The sequence below is a fragment of the Apostichopus japonicus genome, chromosome 2, assembly GCF_037975245.1.
Source record: "Apostichopus japonicus isolate 1M-3 chromosome 2, ASM3797524v1, whole genome shotgun sequence".
Classification (NCBI taxonomy): domain Eukaryota; kingdom Metazoa; phylum Echinodermata; class Holothuroidea; order Aspidochirotida; family Stichopodidae; genus Apostichopus; species Apostichopus japonicus.
The window spans coordinates 27,907,839-27,926,637 of record NC_092562.1 but is presented as its reverse complement, the minus strand read 5'-3'; the positions used below and the strand labels follow the sequence as shown (position 1 = coordinate 27,926,637).

At 37.0% G+C, this 18,799-nt stretch overlaps 1 protein-coding gene across 3 annotated transcripts in view; it reads right to left on the bottom strand.

Annotated features, from left to right (window-relative positions):
* Nucleotides 1-13,161, bottom strand: part of LOC139985018 (uncharacterized) — a 46,905-nt gene extending 33,744 nt beyond the window's left edge. Inside the window, exons 1-5 of one of the 3 annotated variants that reach the window (XM_071999206.1) lie at nt 12,987-13,161; nt 12,350-12,523; nt 8,732-8,796; nt 6,968-7,080; nt 4,875-4,943 (exon numbers count right to left, since the gene is read on the bottom strand). In XM_071999206.1, the coding sequence (XP_071855307.1) occupies nt 4,875-4,943; nt 6,968-7,080; nt 8,732-8,796; nt 12,350-12,444 (342 nt within the window). In that variant the 5' untranslated portion in view covers nt 12,445-12,523; nt 12,987-13,161. Of the gene's footprint in view, nt 1-4,874; nt 4,944-6,967; nt 7,081-8,731; nt 8,797-12,349; nt 12,524-12,711; nt 12,865-12,986 lie in introns of those variants that run through there. The other 2 variants (XM_071999201.1, XM_071999213.1) reach the window with 2 other exon arrangements.
* Nucleotides 13,162-18,799: the final 5,638 nt, after the last annotated feature.

The window sequence follows — 18,799 nt, the reverse complement described above, 5'->3', positions numbered from 1 at the left end:
CACTTTTAGTGAGACTGAGCATATGTATGTATCTATGTATGTATGTATGTATTTAGATCCTCCTGCAAGCAGGAACTCGCGAAGAAGCCTCATAAGCTTATCAAAGCCGCAAGCTGACCAAAGTCAGTCTCTTACATTCATATTTAACGTCCATGATTATGAATTGTTAATTGTCAACAACTCTGTAACTGGACGACATACATTAATCTGGGAGTGACTCGAACCGGGGACCTTATGATTGAAAGGCACCCGCGTTAACCACTGAGCTATATATAGTTTTCATGTAGAGTATTTTGTTGAATTAATTAGACAACAGGGAGTGTAAAATATGTTGTCAGCAGAAATATAGTATTCTATTCATGTTTAGTTTTACATTTCATCGTACAACCCATGTAAAAATTGTTTGGAACTTTATAATATGAAATTGTATTATATGTCACCTAGCTACCATGTCAAAGGCAGATGCCCAGCTGGTTGAGAGGACTTCCCAATCATTAAAACAGGTTGTTTGCAACTATCAGCTCTATTACTACTAGGCATAAAGTGCACAGCTGGGCCCATTGACCTCACACTCAATCATCATAATGTTACAGGTTGAGCTGGGTTAAATATAGAAATGATCGTTTTTTCCCTATTTATATTGGTGGTTAATGAACTGACGCTTTTATATCTAGCTGGTACCAGTGTACTAACATTGTTACGTTGGAACGCAAGAGGTCTCGATAATTAATTTTAACGAGACACAAGCCTGGGTTCGTTTCCGTAAGGAACACAGACAAATTGAGTCTAGAGAATTTGAATGAGAACGTAAACTATATTGAACAATGGAGTTTGAACCAACAACAAAAAGTGGTAATTACAAATATATAGAAAATTACTCACAAACTTAACAAGTTAGGATACACTTTAAAACACTCTGGTCTCTTCCAACAGCGATATCCCTCAGCGGTCACGACCTTGATGACGACGATTCTCGGTCCGTTGTACCGCGAAATTCACTGGTCCTCGATGAAGTTTCTCGCAATCCCAGAAACAGCAGTCACCTTCTTTCCGACGATGCTCCAAAATAGAAGACGGACTTCCAGCCACAATCAAGTGAAGCACAAGTCGAACTTCTCGCCGACTAAATATTACCAGAGTCAGTCCAAAAATCAGCTTTATAGCCACCAACTCCTGGCGTAACGAACTTCCTCAACGGAGACAGAAATTCTTCACTTTCTCCGAAATAAAGACTGATAAACTGTAGTTTTACAGCAAAGTCCTCTTCAAACTTCTGAATGGAAGTGTAGAATCAATCTTGGTATCGATATCTCAATCCTTCAGAAACTACTGGCAGTTGAGCACTGACGATATATAGTAGAATGGTATAATATGTGTCGTCGCTTGTATTCGTTCAGAAACTGAGAAACTCTCCGATCTGGGCGGGTTTTTATACGATTCGCCAGGTCAAGAATCATCTAGATCTTTCTCGATACACCTGAGTAAAAACTTGACCCAGTTTCTCCATTCTTGGAAGTCCTTTGCATATCTCGGGAACATTCCAGAGAATCCACGAAAATGTGTGCACAGCTTACACGCGTTTCACGTAAACCGACGTTAACCCGTGACCAGCATCTCATCATAAGGAATATACCAGAACAATCGTGTATTATAACATTCTGACACGGTAACCCGACCTAATTTCTCAAATATTGATTTATCACGTAGGCAATTTCAAATACTTTCTATATTATAACATTAGGTTCCTCACTAGCGGTGACTAGCGTTAGGCTACAATGGGCCCTCGTAACAATATTAAATGAAGTAATGTTAATTAGAAAAACAAACCCATTGGAAAACTGTTTTTGAGGTATTGCCTGAGTTGAAGTCATATCTGGTACTGGTACAGGGCAACATATTATCGCTTGAATATGGTTAACGTACAGGTCTGTCAGAGGTTGTCCAAGAATGTGGATTTACAACGTATTACACCAATATGGTTGTTTTTCATCAATTTATCTTGCTGGGCAATCAGCCTTATTAGTTAATTGAACACCTCTGATGAATGACTTAATAGGCACAAAATTTATTTAAATATTTTGTAGACTATAAAACATTTGTGCTGTCAGGTCCATGATGTTATATTTCTATATCACTTTCAATTTTATAAAACTATAAGGCTCTTTAATGCAGCATTTTGCGTTTGGTCGCCGTTTTCTACTTTTTTGACATGTCCATCGAGTTTTTTACATATCAATCACAAAACAGCAAACTAAAGTATTAGCCAAGTTTTTCCCTGCCAACAACGTTAATTGGCGAGTAATTAAGGATATTTGCAGATAATGAGAAAAGTGTCCACGACAAATTCCACATTTAAAATTAATCGCATACAGTTCCCCAAACCCACTAGTTTGAATTCAACCAATCAGAGATGCAGGTTTAGTTATGAGCCGTTGCTAAATATAGATTCAAGACTTTGCGTTGGTACAACCAGGGAGTTGTTATGGAACTCCCTGGTACAACTGCCATATAGACTGTACACAAATCAAGCATGGTGTTGTATTACGTTTTGGTCAATGACGTTCGTACTGTTTAAATATTCATATTATGGGCTAGGTTTATTTGGATCCCAACGGAAAATATCTTGACAAAAACAAAGTTGAAAGTTGCAAATTTTTCGACTATTATGCCACCATTTGAAGTAAGATTTAAATAGATAAGCTAGTTATGTATGTCGTTATGGCATAGTGGAGTCAGTGAGGTTGAGAAAAATCATAGAAAAGGACGCAAAATGCTGCATTAAACAGCTGTAGTTATTCAACTAAAGTGGCTGGGCAGTCAAATTCACAGATCTTTAAGTCTGTTCCTCATATATATCACAAAGCTCAATTTTTGTCCAATTCGAATTTGCCCGTCATTTTTCTTAAGGAAAGTACTTCCTCTCTTTACATTGGCTCACATATACAATAGGTTTCCTTCACTTGACAGAACCTGCCCCCCCCTCCCCCAAAATAAACTGTTGACATTACATTCTGTAGCTGTAAATAATAAATAGGAATAAACATTACAGAAAGTATAAACCCAGGAGATACTTGGATGACTTGCAAATTATGCTTTATCAAGGATCAAATATGTGTATAGTCTGTATGTGATAACAAACAGATCATTAAACAGATAACAACCAGATCAAGTGCTATTTGAAGTTCATTTAATTAATACAAACAAGAGACTACTTGGGGATGTATTATATCCCTTGAATGATAAGCTCTGCATCACAGATACTGTAATAAACAAACTGGACAGCCTTTAACCTCCACCCAGTCATATCCTATGAGTGTTTTCAACAATTTATCATAAACCCAAAGGTTACTATAACTATGATTATAACACAGACTGATAAAACTGAAGGGAGCACTACATGTAACTGTACTTAAATGATACACATTGCTCATGTGGTCTTTGACCTCTTGCAAACCAGACAGAATTATCTAGTCTTACTCCAGTACAATTTGCAAGTCATTCTAAATGATATCAGAGCTTCATAATATTATTGTATGTCTCCCGTAGTTAAATTCAGCCAAAAAGCTTAAATTAAAAAAAAAAAAAAGTTTTATTTGAAAGCTTTGCATGGATAGTTGTGTCGAGAATCCATATGACTTATACAGTGTTTTACGTATATATAGGCCTACACATGATGTCTCAAAGATGCACGTCACATTGCAGTGTGAATGGTGTTCTAACTATGTGTGCAGTATGATTATATTACCCATATTTACTGCAGGTACTTAGAAACTCAATGTGGATTCTTGTGCAGACAGCATTGAATGAACATCAATTGTATGTATGTATTTTAGATCCTCCTGCAAGCAGGAACTTGTGAAGAAGCCATCATTGCATGGCTTATCAAAGCCGATGTTGACCGATTGCTCAGAATTGTTCATCAACCTTTCAAAATATACGTAAATCTCTGTAACACATGTTGAAGAAATTGACAGGTATACATAATTTGATTAATCTATTTAGCAGTGAGTAAGCACTGCTAGTTTAAAGTCCTATATGCCTTCATTCATCCCATCATGGCGGTACCGCAAGGTGGAAAGATTCTGTTATAACTCTTATAGACTGATACGTAACACTAAGTCTTATAGTAGCCTAGCCAACAAACTGTTAAGTTGCCTAGCTATAAAGTACAGTATTAAAGTCTCAACGATAACCGGCGAGGCCTGACTTATGGCAGCATGACTGTCAACTTAATGAGTCCTCAAATCTTACTACAGACCATTAGTTAGTAATTTGTTAGATAAGAAATATAAAGTGATGTTACCAAAGTCTATACTTACGATTGAATGTAGATAAAAGTCAGCCACAGAGGTGCTGAATTTGCTGATGAAGCTTGGGCCTTTCTAGAGAAACGTGATTGCAACTTTAGATTGAAACGCTCTGCGGAACGGACAGCGGTGTGATGACAAAATTCCACAACGCAGAGCATGGCCACAGCCGTCCAATGAGGACTTTAGGTGGTCCTCTGTCGGCACCGTGGCCGTTATGACAGCTAATGAGCCATCACTTATCGTCGGAGGACCTTGGCATGGTCCTCTGTGGGCTACCGTGGCCGCTATGACAGCTGATGAGCTGACACTAATCGTCGGAGGACTTTGGCATGGTCCTCTGTGGGCTACCGTGGCCGCTATGACATCTGATGAGCTGACACTAATCGCCAGAATTCCTTGGGTGGTCCTCTGTGGGCACCGTGGCCGCTATGACAGCTGAAGAACGGACACTTATTGCCAAAGGACTGCTAGGTTTTGCTCACTGGGTAACTCCCCATAAAAATACTGCACATGTATCAATTATATTTTACATATAACATATCATCTACATATATGTATACTTACAGTATCATCCCAGTTCATTTCATCGACACCTGTCTCAAGGATAGTTTCAAGTTGAAAATTGACTCTCTCCTGAAACAGAGAAAGAAAAAACAATATCATAATTGTGATAATATAAGGTGATAAGAAGGTGATAATATCAGAAAAAGTATGGAAACATAATTTTATAGTTCGTATGAAAACATTTGATGAATACGACATTTATCTACAACAAGCTTTAAATATATTTATGGCTTATTATTATTATTATGGCTTATTATAAGTAAAAGAAAAATCAGATCACTATGTTTAATGTTCATATAGTCTTGAATTGGTATCAGTATCATGTGCTGCCCTCACTGAGCATCGGATATATATGCACTGATAGAAACAAGCTAACCATAAATGAGGCAGCTTGTTGTATGTTAAAAGGACTACTAATAATTACTTAAAAGTCACCCAGGAAAGAACCTGGGCACGAAAACGACCGAACGACTGATCCGCTCTAAACCCCAGTTCTATTGCATCAAGACTGTGACTGTGTGATCATCGTCAGGTGTGTATCACCATTCCCCTCGAAGGGGAACGGATACCACACATGATCTTAGCCAAAAGTCCGAGAAGCGACTACTAATAATTATCCACGACAAAAACACTAACTACACTGTAAGAGAGGCCCCAGGTAGGCGTATCATACAGTGTTGACAACATTATACAATAAACAAACTTGATTCAGCAGTGTACAATTCCATCGAATGTGCACTATGTAGTTGTTTGTATGCTTTGTATTTGTAGTTTACACAAAGGTAAACAAAGAAAACGAGACAGAATAAATAAAGAGCAACCTTCCGTAGAAGTCTTGGTCCTTTTTGACAGCTACAGTTATACGGCTTATAATTTGATCACTGTCATAATGATATGCATTTGGAAATATTAAGGGTAACTTTCTTAACTGTCATTCTGTGTCATTTCATTTAATGTTTTGATTGAAATTTTGGCAAACTGTTAGGCTTCGAATGGTGGTAGCTTCAGACTGACTGACGCCATAGGAGCTTCAGGTCTGGGCGTGGTGTTACCATTATCCATTGCGAATAGCGAATAAAGCGAAAAATAGTAGAAGCATGAAACTTAGCGTGAATAAGATAATTGAGCCCTACGAGGTTGACAAATTTCCCCAACTAACGAAATGCGAAATCAGTTAGCTAATTAAGGGTCAAATAGAAATGAATATATAGTTAGTGGCTCAAATTGTGAATGCAAAGAGAGTTTTAATGCCAGCTGATCACGTCGGCGTCACCAATTTGGTGAGTAATAATTTTGTTTAAATTTGTAACCGCCAAATTAATTTGGCGGTAACAAATTTAAACAGAATTATTACTCACCAGTTTCTTTAGCACAGCAAAAAATTAAACTCCAGTCCACCGGGTCGGTCCATTGTGAAATAACTTAATAGGAATTACAGGATCCATCCATAATTAAAAGTATGTTTAGATCCTTCACAAAATACTAAAAATTCATGTAACAAAATAAAGGAATGCGGTTCCAATAAAGTATATCTATAGCTGTCGGATAGGAACATTTCCCAACTTGATGAGAATTATTCGATCGAAATTAATAATAAGGCGATTAATGTAGGCGATTAAAGTAGTTGGTTGCTCGTCGTGTTGAGCGGTCGAAGTCGAAAGTCCAAGTGGTGTAATTTCGAACTAGCAATTCAACAAGGGTAAATGAGGGAGCTATCACTTGACAGAAACAGTAGCCGTGTCAAATTACGCTGCTACATATGCCCCCTCACAGATCACTGACAGATAAAAAGATAGAAAAGGGGAGTGATCGATTAAACAAAATTAATGTAAAACATATAAGGAAAGTCCTTCATCGATATCGTGCTGGCCATCGGACGTGCCATCCCGAGCGAGTAACTGTGTCCTGAGCGACCGGATCGGCGTAGTGGCTATGAAAGTAGCTTTGTTGGTAGACAAATTAGCTGGCGGGTAAGATAATTTAACTGGCGTTACGTCTGTGAGTGGAAGCTGTGGAGAGTGGTCATTCTGGAGAATATTTATATTGCATACAAAAGACTGGTACCAAATTTGGTGCAGGAAGTTGTGTCTTACCGTTATCAAGTTAGACAAGATCAACTTGTTGATATAAACACTGGCTGTATGACCAAAATAGAAGATCAGAGGTAGACGCAGCCTGTCTGGACTTTTGTAGAAAGCATCTTCACCTAATTACAACACACAAAAATAAGAAATGCATAAATAATATGACAGTAACTATAGATGCAGTGCACCTCATATGGTCTACAAGATTAAAGAAAACAAAAGCAAAGTGAAACACACAGAAAAATGAGCAAAAGTTGAAGGGTGGTCTGGCCTAATTAATAATGTATTCACAGCCATAATTTTTTCATATATGTTTTAGACTGTCAACTGCAGCTATCAGCCCAGGTTATATTACTACAACAATATTAATTTTTGAGAAATGACCCTTTAAGAATGGCCGCAGAGGACTGTAACTTAGCCCAACACACAGTTGATTTGCATGGTCAGTACCTCAGATGCAATTACACAAAGCTCAATAGAAAATATTACTTTCTATGGTTCCAATCAAATAACATTCTTTACTAAGCATTACAAATTGTTCAAAATGTCATGCAATGGTTTACACTCTGTTGTTTATATGATGTTCATAGAACAGGCATAGCCCCCCGCCTCCTACGCCTATAGGCGTAGGAGGCGGGGGGCTGAGGGGGGGGGCTGCAGCCCCCTAAACCAAAATCTGTGTGAAAATTTGAGCAATATGTTGAGAATTTTTCGGCCATCTACTGAAAGAAAAGTAATTTGCTATGTGTTTTTCAATGGTTAAACTGATATTATTAGGATCAATATTATTGTAACGACTTTCCCAACATTCATAACCAATATGGAAGGGGAATAATCAGCAAATGATTGTATGTTATTGGCATTCGATGTAATAACCGACACATGCCTGATATGCACATTAACATGTTGAATGTGCGCGGAGAGCGCGAAACAATTTGGTAATATTTTTCTGCCAAGTCCACAGCCCCCCCAAATCAAATTGGGCTCATACGCCTATAAGAACAGGTTATGTTTCAAATTCGTTAACGTTAAAGTTAAGAATTGCTTAAACATACGTTTAGGCCTGCACTGAGGACATCATCATCGAGTAAGTCTTAAAGAGCATTCCAGAAATTTTGCATACTCTTGAAAACCAAACAGCTATCAAAACATCACTAGGAATCAACTTTTTTACATTTTACTATGACATATCGAGAAAGATTTTGTTGAAAGTTATCCTTTAATGCTAATGAGGCAAACAATCAGAACTTGAGAAAATAACCTATGAGTCTATATTTACTGGTGATTGTATGAGAGTACTTAATCTGATCCAAAAAAAAGAAAAGACCATAATTAATATCATCCTGTCAACAATGTTGTAACAGTATGTCACTAATATATCTGCACATGTGAGCAAGCAGGACCTTTATCTAAGTACGGTAACTTGTATGTGCAGGGATCTTGCCTATCACCATTGTCTAACTGCGCCCAAGAATTCAAATGAGTTGTGGGTTCTCAAGATCTGGATCTCCACAATGGCGCCGGGTTCTACTTGGATCTCTGGGAGAGCTCATGAGTACACTATTGTACCTGTTTGAGATGTGCCAGTACTTTATGGTTCTCTTAACCTTGGGGTTCTCCTCTGAAGCAACTATTGTACCTGTTTGAAATGTGCTAGTACTTTAATTTTCATTCACAATATTTACCAAAATGACTATTAAAGCTTTAAAATATAAATTCTTACTCACAAACAATCTCAAGTTGAACTCCCTCTCCCACTACTATTGAACTTACTTTTCAAGATAGTAAAAATGCTTTCGTTGAGACTGTAAGTATTTTCAAAGTACTCCAGAACATCCCTGTATGTTAAATACAAAAAGACAAAACAACGATGAAAGAAAGAATGAAAGAGAGATACATGAAGAATCAAATGAAAGTAAACTACTTGTGCAGGTCTACATACTCTGTTAAGACAACATCATTTCTAGAGCTTTAAATAATTCTCTGTGCTTTAGCTGAGCGACAAACAAAGATACACACAATCTTTATAGTGTACACTGTATCTCCATTTTATAGTTTACAAGTATGTACAATATATGTTCAATTTGTTAGTTTTTTGTGAAATACTGTACTTTCTTACATTGATTTTTCATTCTTTTGAAGAGGCCAGTGATTGGAACTCAACAACACTGAATATATATGATACACTAGTACTGTAACAGTATTCATTAAGCTAGTGGCAGGGCTGATTATAACTGGGCCCCAGCATTGTGGGGGAGGGGGGGGGCAAGAGTGCCACAATCCTCTCAAATAATTTCAGATCAATAATTAACATACAGGTAATATCAACATTGATAGATTTTGACTCCTGGAACCCCAGCCCACAGTCTCAGATCATTGCTAATTACAGCCATGTAATATATTTCAGATATATACCCTCAAGAAGTCAGTGTGTAAATTGATATGACTTGATTGGCTTTAAATTAAGAGTGGGTTATAAAGGACATAGTACAATAATAAAAAGATCCCAAAAGGTCCCAATGTTAGAATTATAAGTTGATCTTTTGATATAAAACTGTCTAAACAAATATTTTCACCAAAAACTTGAAAAGGTTCGATTTCAAACTTTTGAAAAAATAAAGTCACATTTCAATATTAAAAATTCAACAAAAAAAGAAAAGAAAATAGAAACAAATTAAGAAATTTAAAAATATGCTTTTGAAGTCAAAATTTTGGTTTTAGAGTCAAAATTGTTATTTTTATTAAATTCAAACTTTTGCGATTAAAGCAGTCATTTTGAGTTTAAAAATAAAACTTCTGAGTTTTAATATAGAAATTTGGAATTTGAAAGGCAAAACTTTGAGCTTAGAACTTATAAGTTTGACAACTTAATTTTTTCTTTACAAATCTTGAATATGATCTACATCCTGCTAACTGAATGGACTTTAGACTTGTTTGTCAACATGAAATTGTACATAAGCTAACTTTCAAAGACAGATTTCAGTCCATAATCATTTTAATCTAAGAATGTCAAGAATTGATGTGTCATCATGACTTTGCATTTTGCACATTCATGTTCTAAAATGAGATTAGCAAATTGCAGTGCAAAGAACTTGCCTTACAACAATATACTGTATGATCCAGACAAATTTATTGACAGAGTCAACATATCCATTTACCTAAATTGTAAATGTATAGCAACAAATCAGTTAGGGTCAAGGGGAGATGCACACAATGAACATACTTTACACTATGACATTCATTTCAATGTTTCATGCAGGGCTGAGGAGGGATCATAGCAGTGTCTTTCACTTTATATTGCTTCATGAATCAAAAACTTATATAATGAATGTGTAAACACAGCAGGTTAACACTGTATTTAAATAGTACAGGCATAGTTTTGTGTAGAGGTTGTGCATGGTAGTACTTTTATAACACTTTGACAGCAAATACAAACAAGAATCTATACACAACATTTAATCAGCTATATATATTGCTATATGTATAGAACTACAGTAAAAGTATTAGCCTACAATTTTGTAGATGCTTGATAATTAAAATTTGCATATCAACACAACAATTTCAGCAGTAGGTCAGGTCAGGTGAACACAATGGAATTAATGTTCATTTTTCACACAGTGCTGATGAGGGATAATAGCAATGTCTATGCAAATCTATTGCTTCATCAAACAACCATATAAGTTTTGTAACATATGATTGATAACTAAATTTCATATGCACACAACAATTTCTAAGATAGATATTACACAGAGCTTTTGAAAAGAAAAACATTAATCCAACTGGGAGATCTCTACATGTTTTGTTAATTTTGACTTAATTCACTTGGATGAATGCTTTCACTTATGTAATAACCTGTGGTATGTTTTACATTCAGGACTACACCAGCTCCTTTTAATTTATTCCCTGTAGCAATATATATAAATAAAATTTTGTTTTCATCCACACAAACTTTTTCCATAATTGGACCTCCAAAAAGACCTGTGTTCAATCCAGAATTGATCTATCATAAATTTTTGTATAATTTGATCTGTTCTGGCAAGGTTTATGTCTGACTGCTATATTACTTGACAGTACCATTTAACCATGCTAGTCAACTGATCAAGTTATTACACGGGCACTTAGGGCCTCCCATTCATCACAAACAATTAACTATATATATAAATGTCATTTGGATTAATCTTGTATTATTTAACATAAAGGTTGCTATATGCTGCACTGTATCTCCAATTACCTCCTTTTAATGATGGTACAGTGGTTGTAAATGCAGTGAATTTGATGATACGTACTGTTACAAGATAGGGTACTCAAGAATGCACGACCACATTTGGACAGGTGGAGTTATTTTAAATGTTAAAAATAAATAAAGTACAGTATATATAATCTTCCAATCATTTTTTGTTACCCCTTTGCAAGCCTCCGGGCAAGAGACTCTTATACAGTATACAGTTTTAGCCTTTAAAAGTAAACCAGTTTGTGTGTAGGTGTATGATATATTCCACTTAGGGCTTATCTTGAGGGTATAGCTGAAGTAGTGCTACAGGGTGTACTGAAGCCTGGCAGGTGGGGTCATGGGGGTCAAGTGAGATGAGGGTTTTGTCCAGCCATGGTTTAGAGGTTGGAATGTTACTGAGTTTTACTGGGAATTAAGTACAGTAGAAGTCAACAATCTTTGAGATTTTAGGGTGTGACTAGCAGTAGTAAAGAAACCTTCAGAGAGAAAGGAATTAATAAATAAAGAAAAGATAATACAGAGAGCAAGAGAACATTTTCCTGTCTATTTTTTAATGTCATTCTCGGCCTCGAGAGCAACATTTGAATACCAACTGTGGCAAGATGGGTTCAATTATTATCATGACACACACAGTTAAGAACTGGAAAATGTTATCCATTGTCCAAGAAAGTTATCAAAATTGACAAAAAAATCTATAGCCCTTGCAATATCTCATTAACAACATTATACACATCTATATTTCACATATTTTGATTACAAATTGATGAAATTGGATGCAAATTGATTTTTCATTCAAGTATCTTTGTAATTAGTGGCACAATTTTGATAAATATGGTATTAATGACCAAGTCTACTTCAAGGGGTGGAAAGAAGGTCAAATTTCCTTGCTGCACCTCAAATCAGTTACAGCTGGTACCATCTTTTGTTTTAATACGAATATTATCAGGTACGATTTTTAAGAAGTACTCTAAAGGTATATCAGCTATTTCTGAATGGAGAACAAACTTTAAAGTTGCATCAGAAGCAAATTCTTATATTAGAAATTTTGCAAGCCAATTATCACTTGAATTTTACATTCTTAAATGTAAAATTGTAAACTGTGGCCAACTATGTTAACATTAAAATTTAAAAGATATTTAACTAAGATATCATATACTTACTCTTTAGAACAGCTTGATAAATCTGGAGGTGTCATAGAGGAGAGTGCATATGGGCCAGTAAGAATTCCAAGTGGATCTTCCTCATTCTGTGCCATATTTTTGTAGATCTAGGACTACGGAAGTTTTTGAAGCTTGTTAGATTATATGTATGCAAAGCTGTTGGTTGGTTATTTTCTGAAAGAAAAAAATTGTTCACTTCATTATAGTTATATAGGCCTAAGCAAAGTATAGATTACAACAATACACCTATGCCTGACACTTTTAGGCATAGCCTAGCCTAAGGCTTTTATAGGGTTTTTTTCGTTGCCTCATCGGCGCAATACTGCCAACATTACATCACATGCCTTTCCCGCCTTCCTTACCCACAAGGTTTAACCCTCACTCAATCTTAATATTGCAGATGCTGTGAAAATTGGCCAAATTGCTATGCAAAGATGTATAGTTGGGGTACGTTCACAGGAGCCATATCAGACTGAGTTCAGAGCGTTCATAATCAAACTGCCACGCAAAGTTGAACGCTAGACTATCGTTAACTTCTTCCCTGATATTTCGTCTATAGAAGACAGGCGTAACGTTAGGCACAATCGAGGGATAACTTCAAATTGGACGACGCTATTGTTTATCGCAAACCCAATACCTTTCTACTCACCGTGAAGATGAGACTCTCCAAAGCGAAACTGATCAGTGTTTTATCGTCTATTTCAATGCGAAAAATGTCGATAGATTTTACTTTATAAATCTTCCTGCATAAGTAACTTCTGCACATCTCACTTTAGCCTTTGATTGTGAACTTTGTGAAGCAGACGACATGCTTACGTACATACATAATGTGCCTAGCACCAATTGTGTGGTTTGTACGGTGGTTCTGAAGGGACATGAGATTGTAGACGTATCGTGTTAGTATGTAGCGCGACATTTCGACAATTTGATACTTTTTGTCATAGCGTAACTTGATAAGACAACATATATCTTTGATTTGTGATTCTATTTTAACGTGTTGTTAATGTTGGTTAACAAAGCAACTCGACAAATTCACAATTTTTATAAAAATGTAATGTTCATATATAGTTGACACAACAACAATCATTATTTCGGCCCGGCATATTGTCAAGTTAACTGGACATTTATAGCTCAATGGGGTAACGCAGCAAATCGATAACTGATAATTTTTGTCAAGAAATCATGTTAATGTAATTTAAAAACTCAAAAAAAAAAAACAATGTTTTGACGCATTGTCAAGATCAGTGTAAACAGCCACAAGAACATCTTTTTTGGACAATTTGTAGGCCTACTAGATCATGATGTCCAGTTAGTGTCAATTTGTACAGTCGACAAATATCATATTTTGACATGTGGACAAATTTAGTGGAACGCAGCATCTCGTCGACAAATTTCGTCAAGATATGTTAATTTCGCCACCTCGACAAACACAGTTTTGTTTATACTTTGTCATACTAACACGTCAGTAGATCTGCCCGTCCTCTGCCCATTTAGGGCCACCGTAGGTTTGAGAGGCAACTAAAATACGGGGCGGTTACGAGCTAGTAGACCTACAACCCGCCATTCTACACTCTCGAAGCGCAACATGAATAAATTTTGACCAAATTAAAGAAAATAGTCACCAGGGTGCCATAAGTCCTGAAATCGACATATCGAACATGACCGTCACGTGTACGGGAAATCGACCGTCTGATGTCTTGCTCACAAATGAAAGTTCCTCGTGTTTTCATTGGCCAATTTAATTTTTAGGATTCTGACTGGAAGAAATCGGCATATGTCAAATTAAATTGATATCTGTCAGTTCCTTGCACTCTCATTGGCTGACTCTGTCACATGTCACAGTAACACACAGGGTGGATAATAAGTTTCCTCCAAATAGAGGGCGCCACCTGCAAAATATACGGCTCTGGTGTATACTTTGCAAAACTTTCTGCAACTTTGTCTATATCAAATGGAGGGCGCATATAATATATTCTACCCCCACATCAATCCATACATGAGATTATAATAGGCGACCAACTTCGATTCAGTATATATTCCGATCGTATTATAAATAGGCCAGCAGTGCGTTACCTGGTTCACGAGGCAGGTCACCATGGGTGCGAAGCTGTAAGAGGCATAAAACATCATTTTCCTGAAGATCAATTTAATTAATTCTATATTTAATGGACGATTGAGACAGAATCTGTCACGTGACAAGCTGGAACATCCGTTTAAGAAAAAAATAACTCGCATATTCGTTCCTCTTTTGAATGTTGAGTAGTTAATTCTATGATCCACACCAAACTACCTTTCTGTATTTCATGAGATGGCCAAATCGACTAGCTGTAGTACGTGTTCAATCAGACATCAACATGGACGGTTCTGTTTTCACCGCTTCAGACGTTAAAGGAAGACTCGCGCAAAAAGAAACGTTTAATGCCGGTAATTTGACCTAGTTTCGAATGATGTGTAACAGAAGGGTTAAACACCACCCTCGATCCCAGAAAATACACACACACCGCTGGCTACCGTCGGTAATTAGACACTAGTGCACAGTCAGTATATACAGCTGCGGTCAATACCCACAGCACAGTATACAAATGATACAGCGATGGACATCTCAGGTAGCAGGTATACTGTCTGCATTTTGTAGCGACATGAACAAAACTTCACTTGCAAGCAACAGAAAGTTAACTTTTTCAGATGGCCGCACGCGGTTTGGGGCGGGTCTTCAATGGCTTTAAGGAGGTTGTGAAACTTGCTCGATAGACGGTTTTTTTCACGTACCACTTGTAAGTTTATCTACCTTAAAATTGTCGCAACCATTGTTGTATAACGACGGTCTTCCGTTAAGAATTCGCCGTATAAAGTACAGACTTGTGCTCAGAAATCGTTTCTGTTGGTGAGTTTTCATGAGGACGCTTGTACAGTGTTTCGGTCTCGACCCTCACCGTACGACATACGAAGGGTTTAGTAACGCGATGCGTACCATGCCTATAGAGAAGCTAGGTACATGTTTAAAAGAGACTTCGTAAAATTTGGTTAACTTGGCAGATTCTTATCATTGTCAAAACCATTTGGTCGACTGGGTGATAGGAAGTCAATGGTCATGGCAATTTTGTCGACCAATTAACTGCAACTGAAATTGTATGGTTTACACCCTCGTCGGCAAAACTTGCATGAGAAAATAATGTAGCTCACTGCCAGTTTGCTTGTTCAGACTTCTGTTTTCACCTCCATGTTCAGGCTAGCAAGATAGTACCAGAATTTGTCAACAGCTTTATCACTGCGACATAAATAAATCGATGAAAGAAGAGGGTATAGCCTCGAATATTCTCAGCTAGTGTACATGTGACCTGTTGTTACCTTGCTTGAAGGGTCTGGGATAGATACAAGCATTTGCAAAGTTCACATAGAGCCGCTTTGACCTCTGCAGCAAAGACAAACTTTGTACCAGTATAGGCAGTATTCTAGAGGTGGCTGGACGGAGGTCCGAGGCTCCTCCTGCCGAGTTCTATAGGCCTAATCAGCCTTTGGAACCTGAGCAAACATTTCTTTGCTGTGACTCTTTTGGGTTTAACTAAAACGTCATTGTAAACTGTGTTCTATAGACGTATGCAGAAGAAGGATCTTTTCAGTTGTTGAAGAAGATATGACAGTTTTCATATTTATTATGTTTCTATGCAATACATAGTGTTATTTTGTATCAAATTAGTTCAAGTTCGCTAAGCGTGGCACAGACAGGAGAAGCTGAAATGTAAATATTACCTTTATGTGTTGTTGTACCGTTGCTGTGACCGAGTGGGTAAAGGCGGTGGCATTTGAAGCAATGAGGCTTAGCAATCAGGAGGTTCCGGGTTCAATACCCGGCCGTGTCATAGTAAGGTGGGGTTTTGTCATCCAAGAACAATCTACGGTTTCCCCATCTGAAATGACTTTCTAAATTGAAAAGATTCCACATTTGAGTTAAATTGGAAGCCACCGACGTGTAAGCTGTAATCCATAAGCGCTTGCGAGTTTCTTCCACGTATAACTGCTGATTATAATTATTATCATTATAATTCATTTCTACCGCATTAATAAACATGTAAGCGTCATGATTTTACAATTGTATATGTACTTTTTTTGTGGTATTTAGTTGCTATCACTTACCTGCAAACTATGGCATTACAGTCTCATGAAATGCCGAAATGTAGTGCAGTGTGGATGTAGAATCAGAAAAATAAACGAGACTTACTTGTTAGTTGAAATTTGATTGCGGTTCTACTGATACACAATGAATTGCGGTTGATGACGATATTTGCTGGTATAACACTTGTTTTCGTGACGAACAGGACACTGTATAATGCATACATCGGTTTTAACTTGAGTGAATCTCATCAGCGGGAAGTCAAATGATTGTAAGCGTCGTATATAGTTGATACAAGCTACCGTACCATGCCGCAGACAATCATTGGGTACCAGGGTATCACGGTACCTCGCGGAAGGGCCTAGTCCATGGAGTCATAATTATCTCTACAGATAAAGAAATTCAATAGACCATAGTTTATGGTGTCTACAGGAAAACATCAGCTAAAAGTAAGGAATACTTGCCTGCTAGCTTTTCGACTATTTGTACCAATAGAAATTTATACATAGAAGCCATATCGCACCTGCTGACGACAATACGCTTTGCAACGATTTGAAGGTCACTATATAGCACCATCTATAATATATACACTCAAACAATGACTCGCGAAAAGGGTGCCTACGTTTAGTAACGGAGTTTCGACGAAATCCTCATTTTCACATATAGAAACATTTGATGCAACAGATTAGCTCGAATTTTTTGGGAAACAAAAATACTAGTTGAAATTGAATTACATGTCACGGGTATTTAGCTGCATGCTAACACAGCTCTTACTAACATGTTCCCAAATGTTGTACAATCTTACGTTAGATCCTTAACTATATACATAGGCACAAAGCCAAGCCGATGTTGCTTATTATGATAAGACCAATATGTACGAGAGACTGCTTTACAGAAATGTTTGGGCCCTTAGGGAGAAGGTACTCCGGGTTGGAGGGACACCAACAATTAACGGAGGGGCATCAATAATTAAAGGAGCAATACTCATGTGCTGTTTTTTTTTAAGTCTTAGTTCACATGATGGTGGGACAAATTAAGAGGATGAAGGTGGGAACATGCCCCTGGGCCCCTGCAGCCTGGTTACTGGACTGCAGGGGAAGCTTCAATATTCAAATTTAGTAATATAGCCTCCTAAGACATATTCTCAGTGAATATTAAAGACTAATATACACTACAAGGTCATGTTGAGGTAAAACAAAATCTTGAACAATTTTATACCAGTGTAAGCTTAAGTTTATGCATGGTGACTCTCATGTGCATACTTTAATTTGACATGAACTACATTTTATCACTTCATAATTACCTAACAAAGGATGCATACATTTACCACAAACATTTAATCTTCATCGTCATTTGGTTGGATAGCACAACAAGGAGTCCGTCGTGTTGCATCTTAGGCTTCTTAATTAGCAATTTTAAATCAGTTAGGCCAATTTAGGCCTACTTGACAAACAGCAAGAGAAGATTGTCATCTCAGTCCCAACAATTGTTTTATATCCTATACTTGAGTTGAATTCTTCTTTCCTATCCTAGCACTTGGATATAGCCCAGGCCTATAGTTACTACTGTAGCTTTAATTCAACGATAACTTTATAGTTAAACTGGTAGTATTACTAGTTATATAACTTGTACCTATATGCTAGGCAAGACATATCTGTTATCTCCCGTCTGTGTCACTGCCAGTGAAATACCAAAGGACGCAGACTTGCGGTTATTTAAGTTATTTAATACTGATCGATGAAAATGTTGGTAACATCCTACGAGTTGTATACTTTTTGTATACTATTTGTTGTATACCTCTTTTCAGTTAATAAGAGCATTTTCATTTCTTGGCACATTGAAAACGTCGTTAACCATGCAGTTTGCTTTCGTAGATAGGCACTCTAAAGGGTTGCTATGTCCCAGAAATACAAATTGATACTGTTTCGTGCAATAAAAACATGTTAAATATTCCTTTCGCTTTCCATTCCAAATACATATACCGTTAGCAGTGGTTCTCAATTCTGTGTATTTTAAAAACTTCTTACAATCTGAACATTAATTGGGCACTTAGTTAGCTAACGTTAAGACTCTACGTAAAATTATTGGTCTTCAAATTGCTGCAAGCGACAAGCTAGAAGTAGCTTTTGGGTGGTCAAGTTCTGAGTTTGTATCTCGTTTTGAATAAGTAACTTTCATTGCAAAAAAATATTCAGAAAATTCACCGGACCGATTAAGGTATACTTGTTTAAAGGGTGTGAAGACTCGCGCAAAAAGAAACGTCTAATGCCGGTAATCTGACCTAGTTTCGAATGAGGTGTAACAGAAGTGTTAGACACCACCATCGATCCCAGAAAATA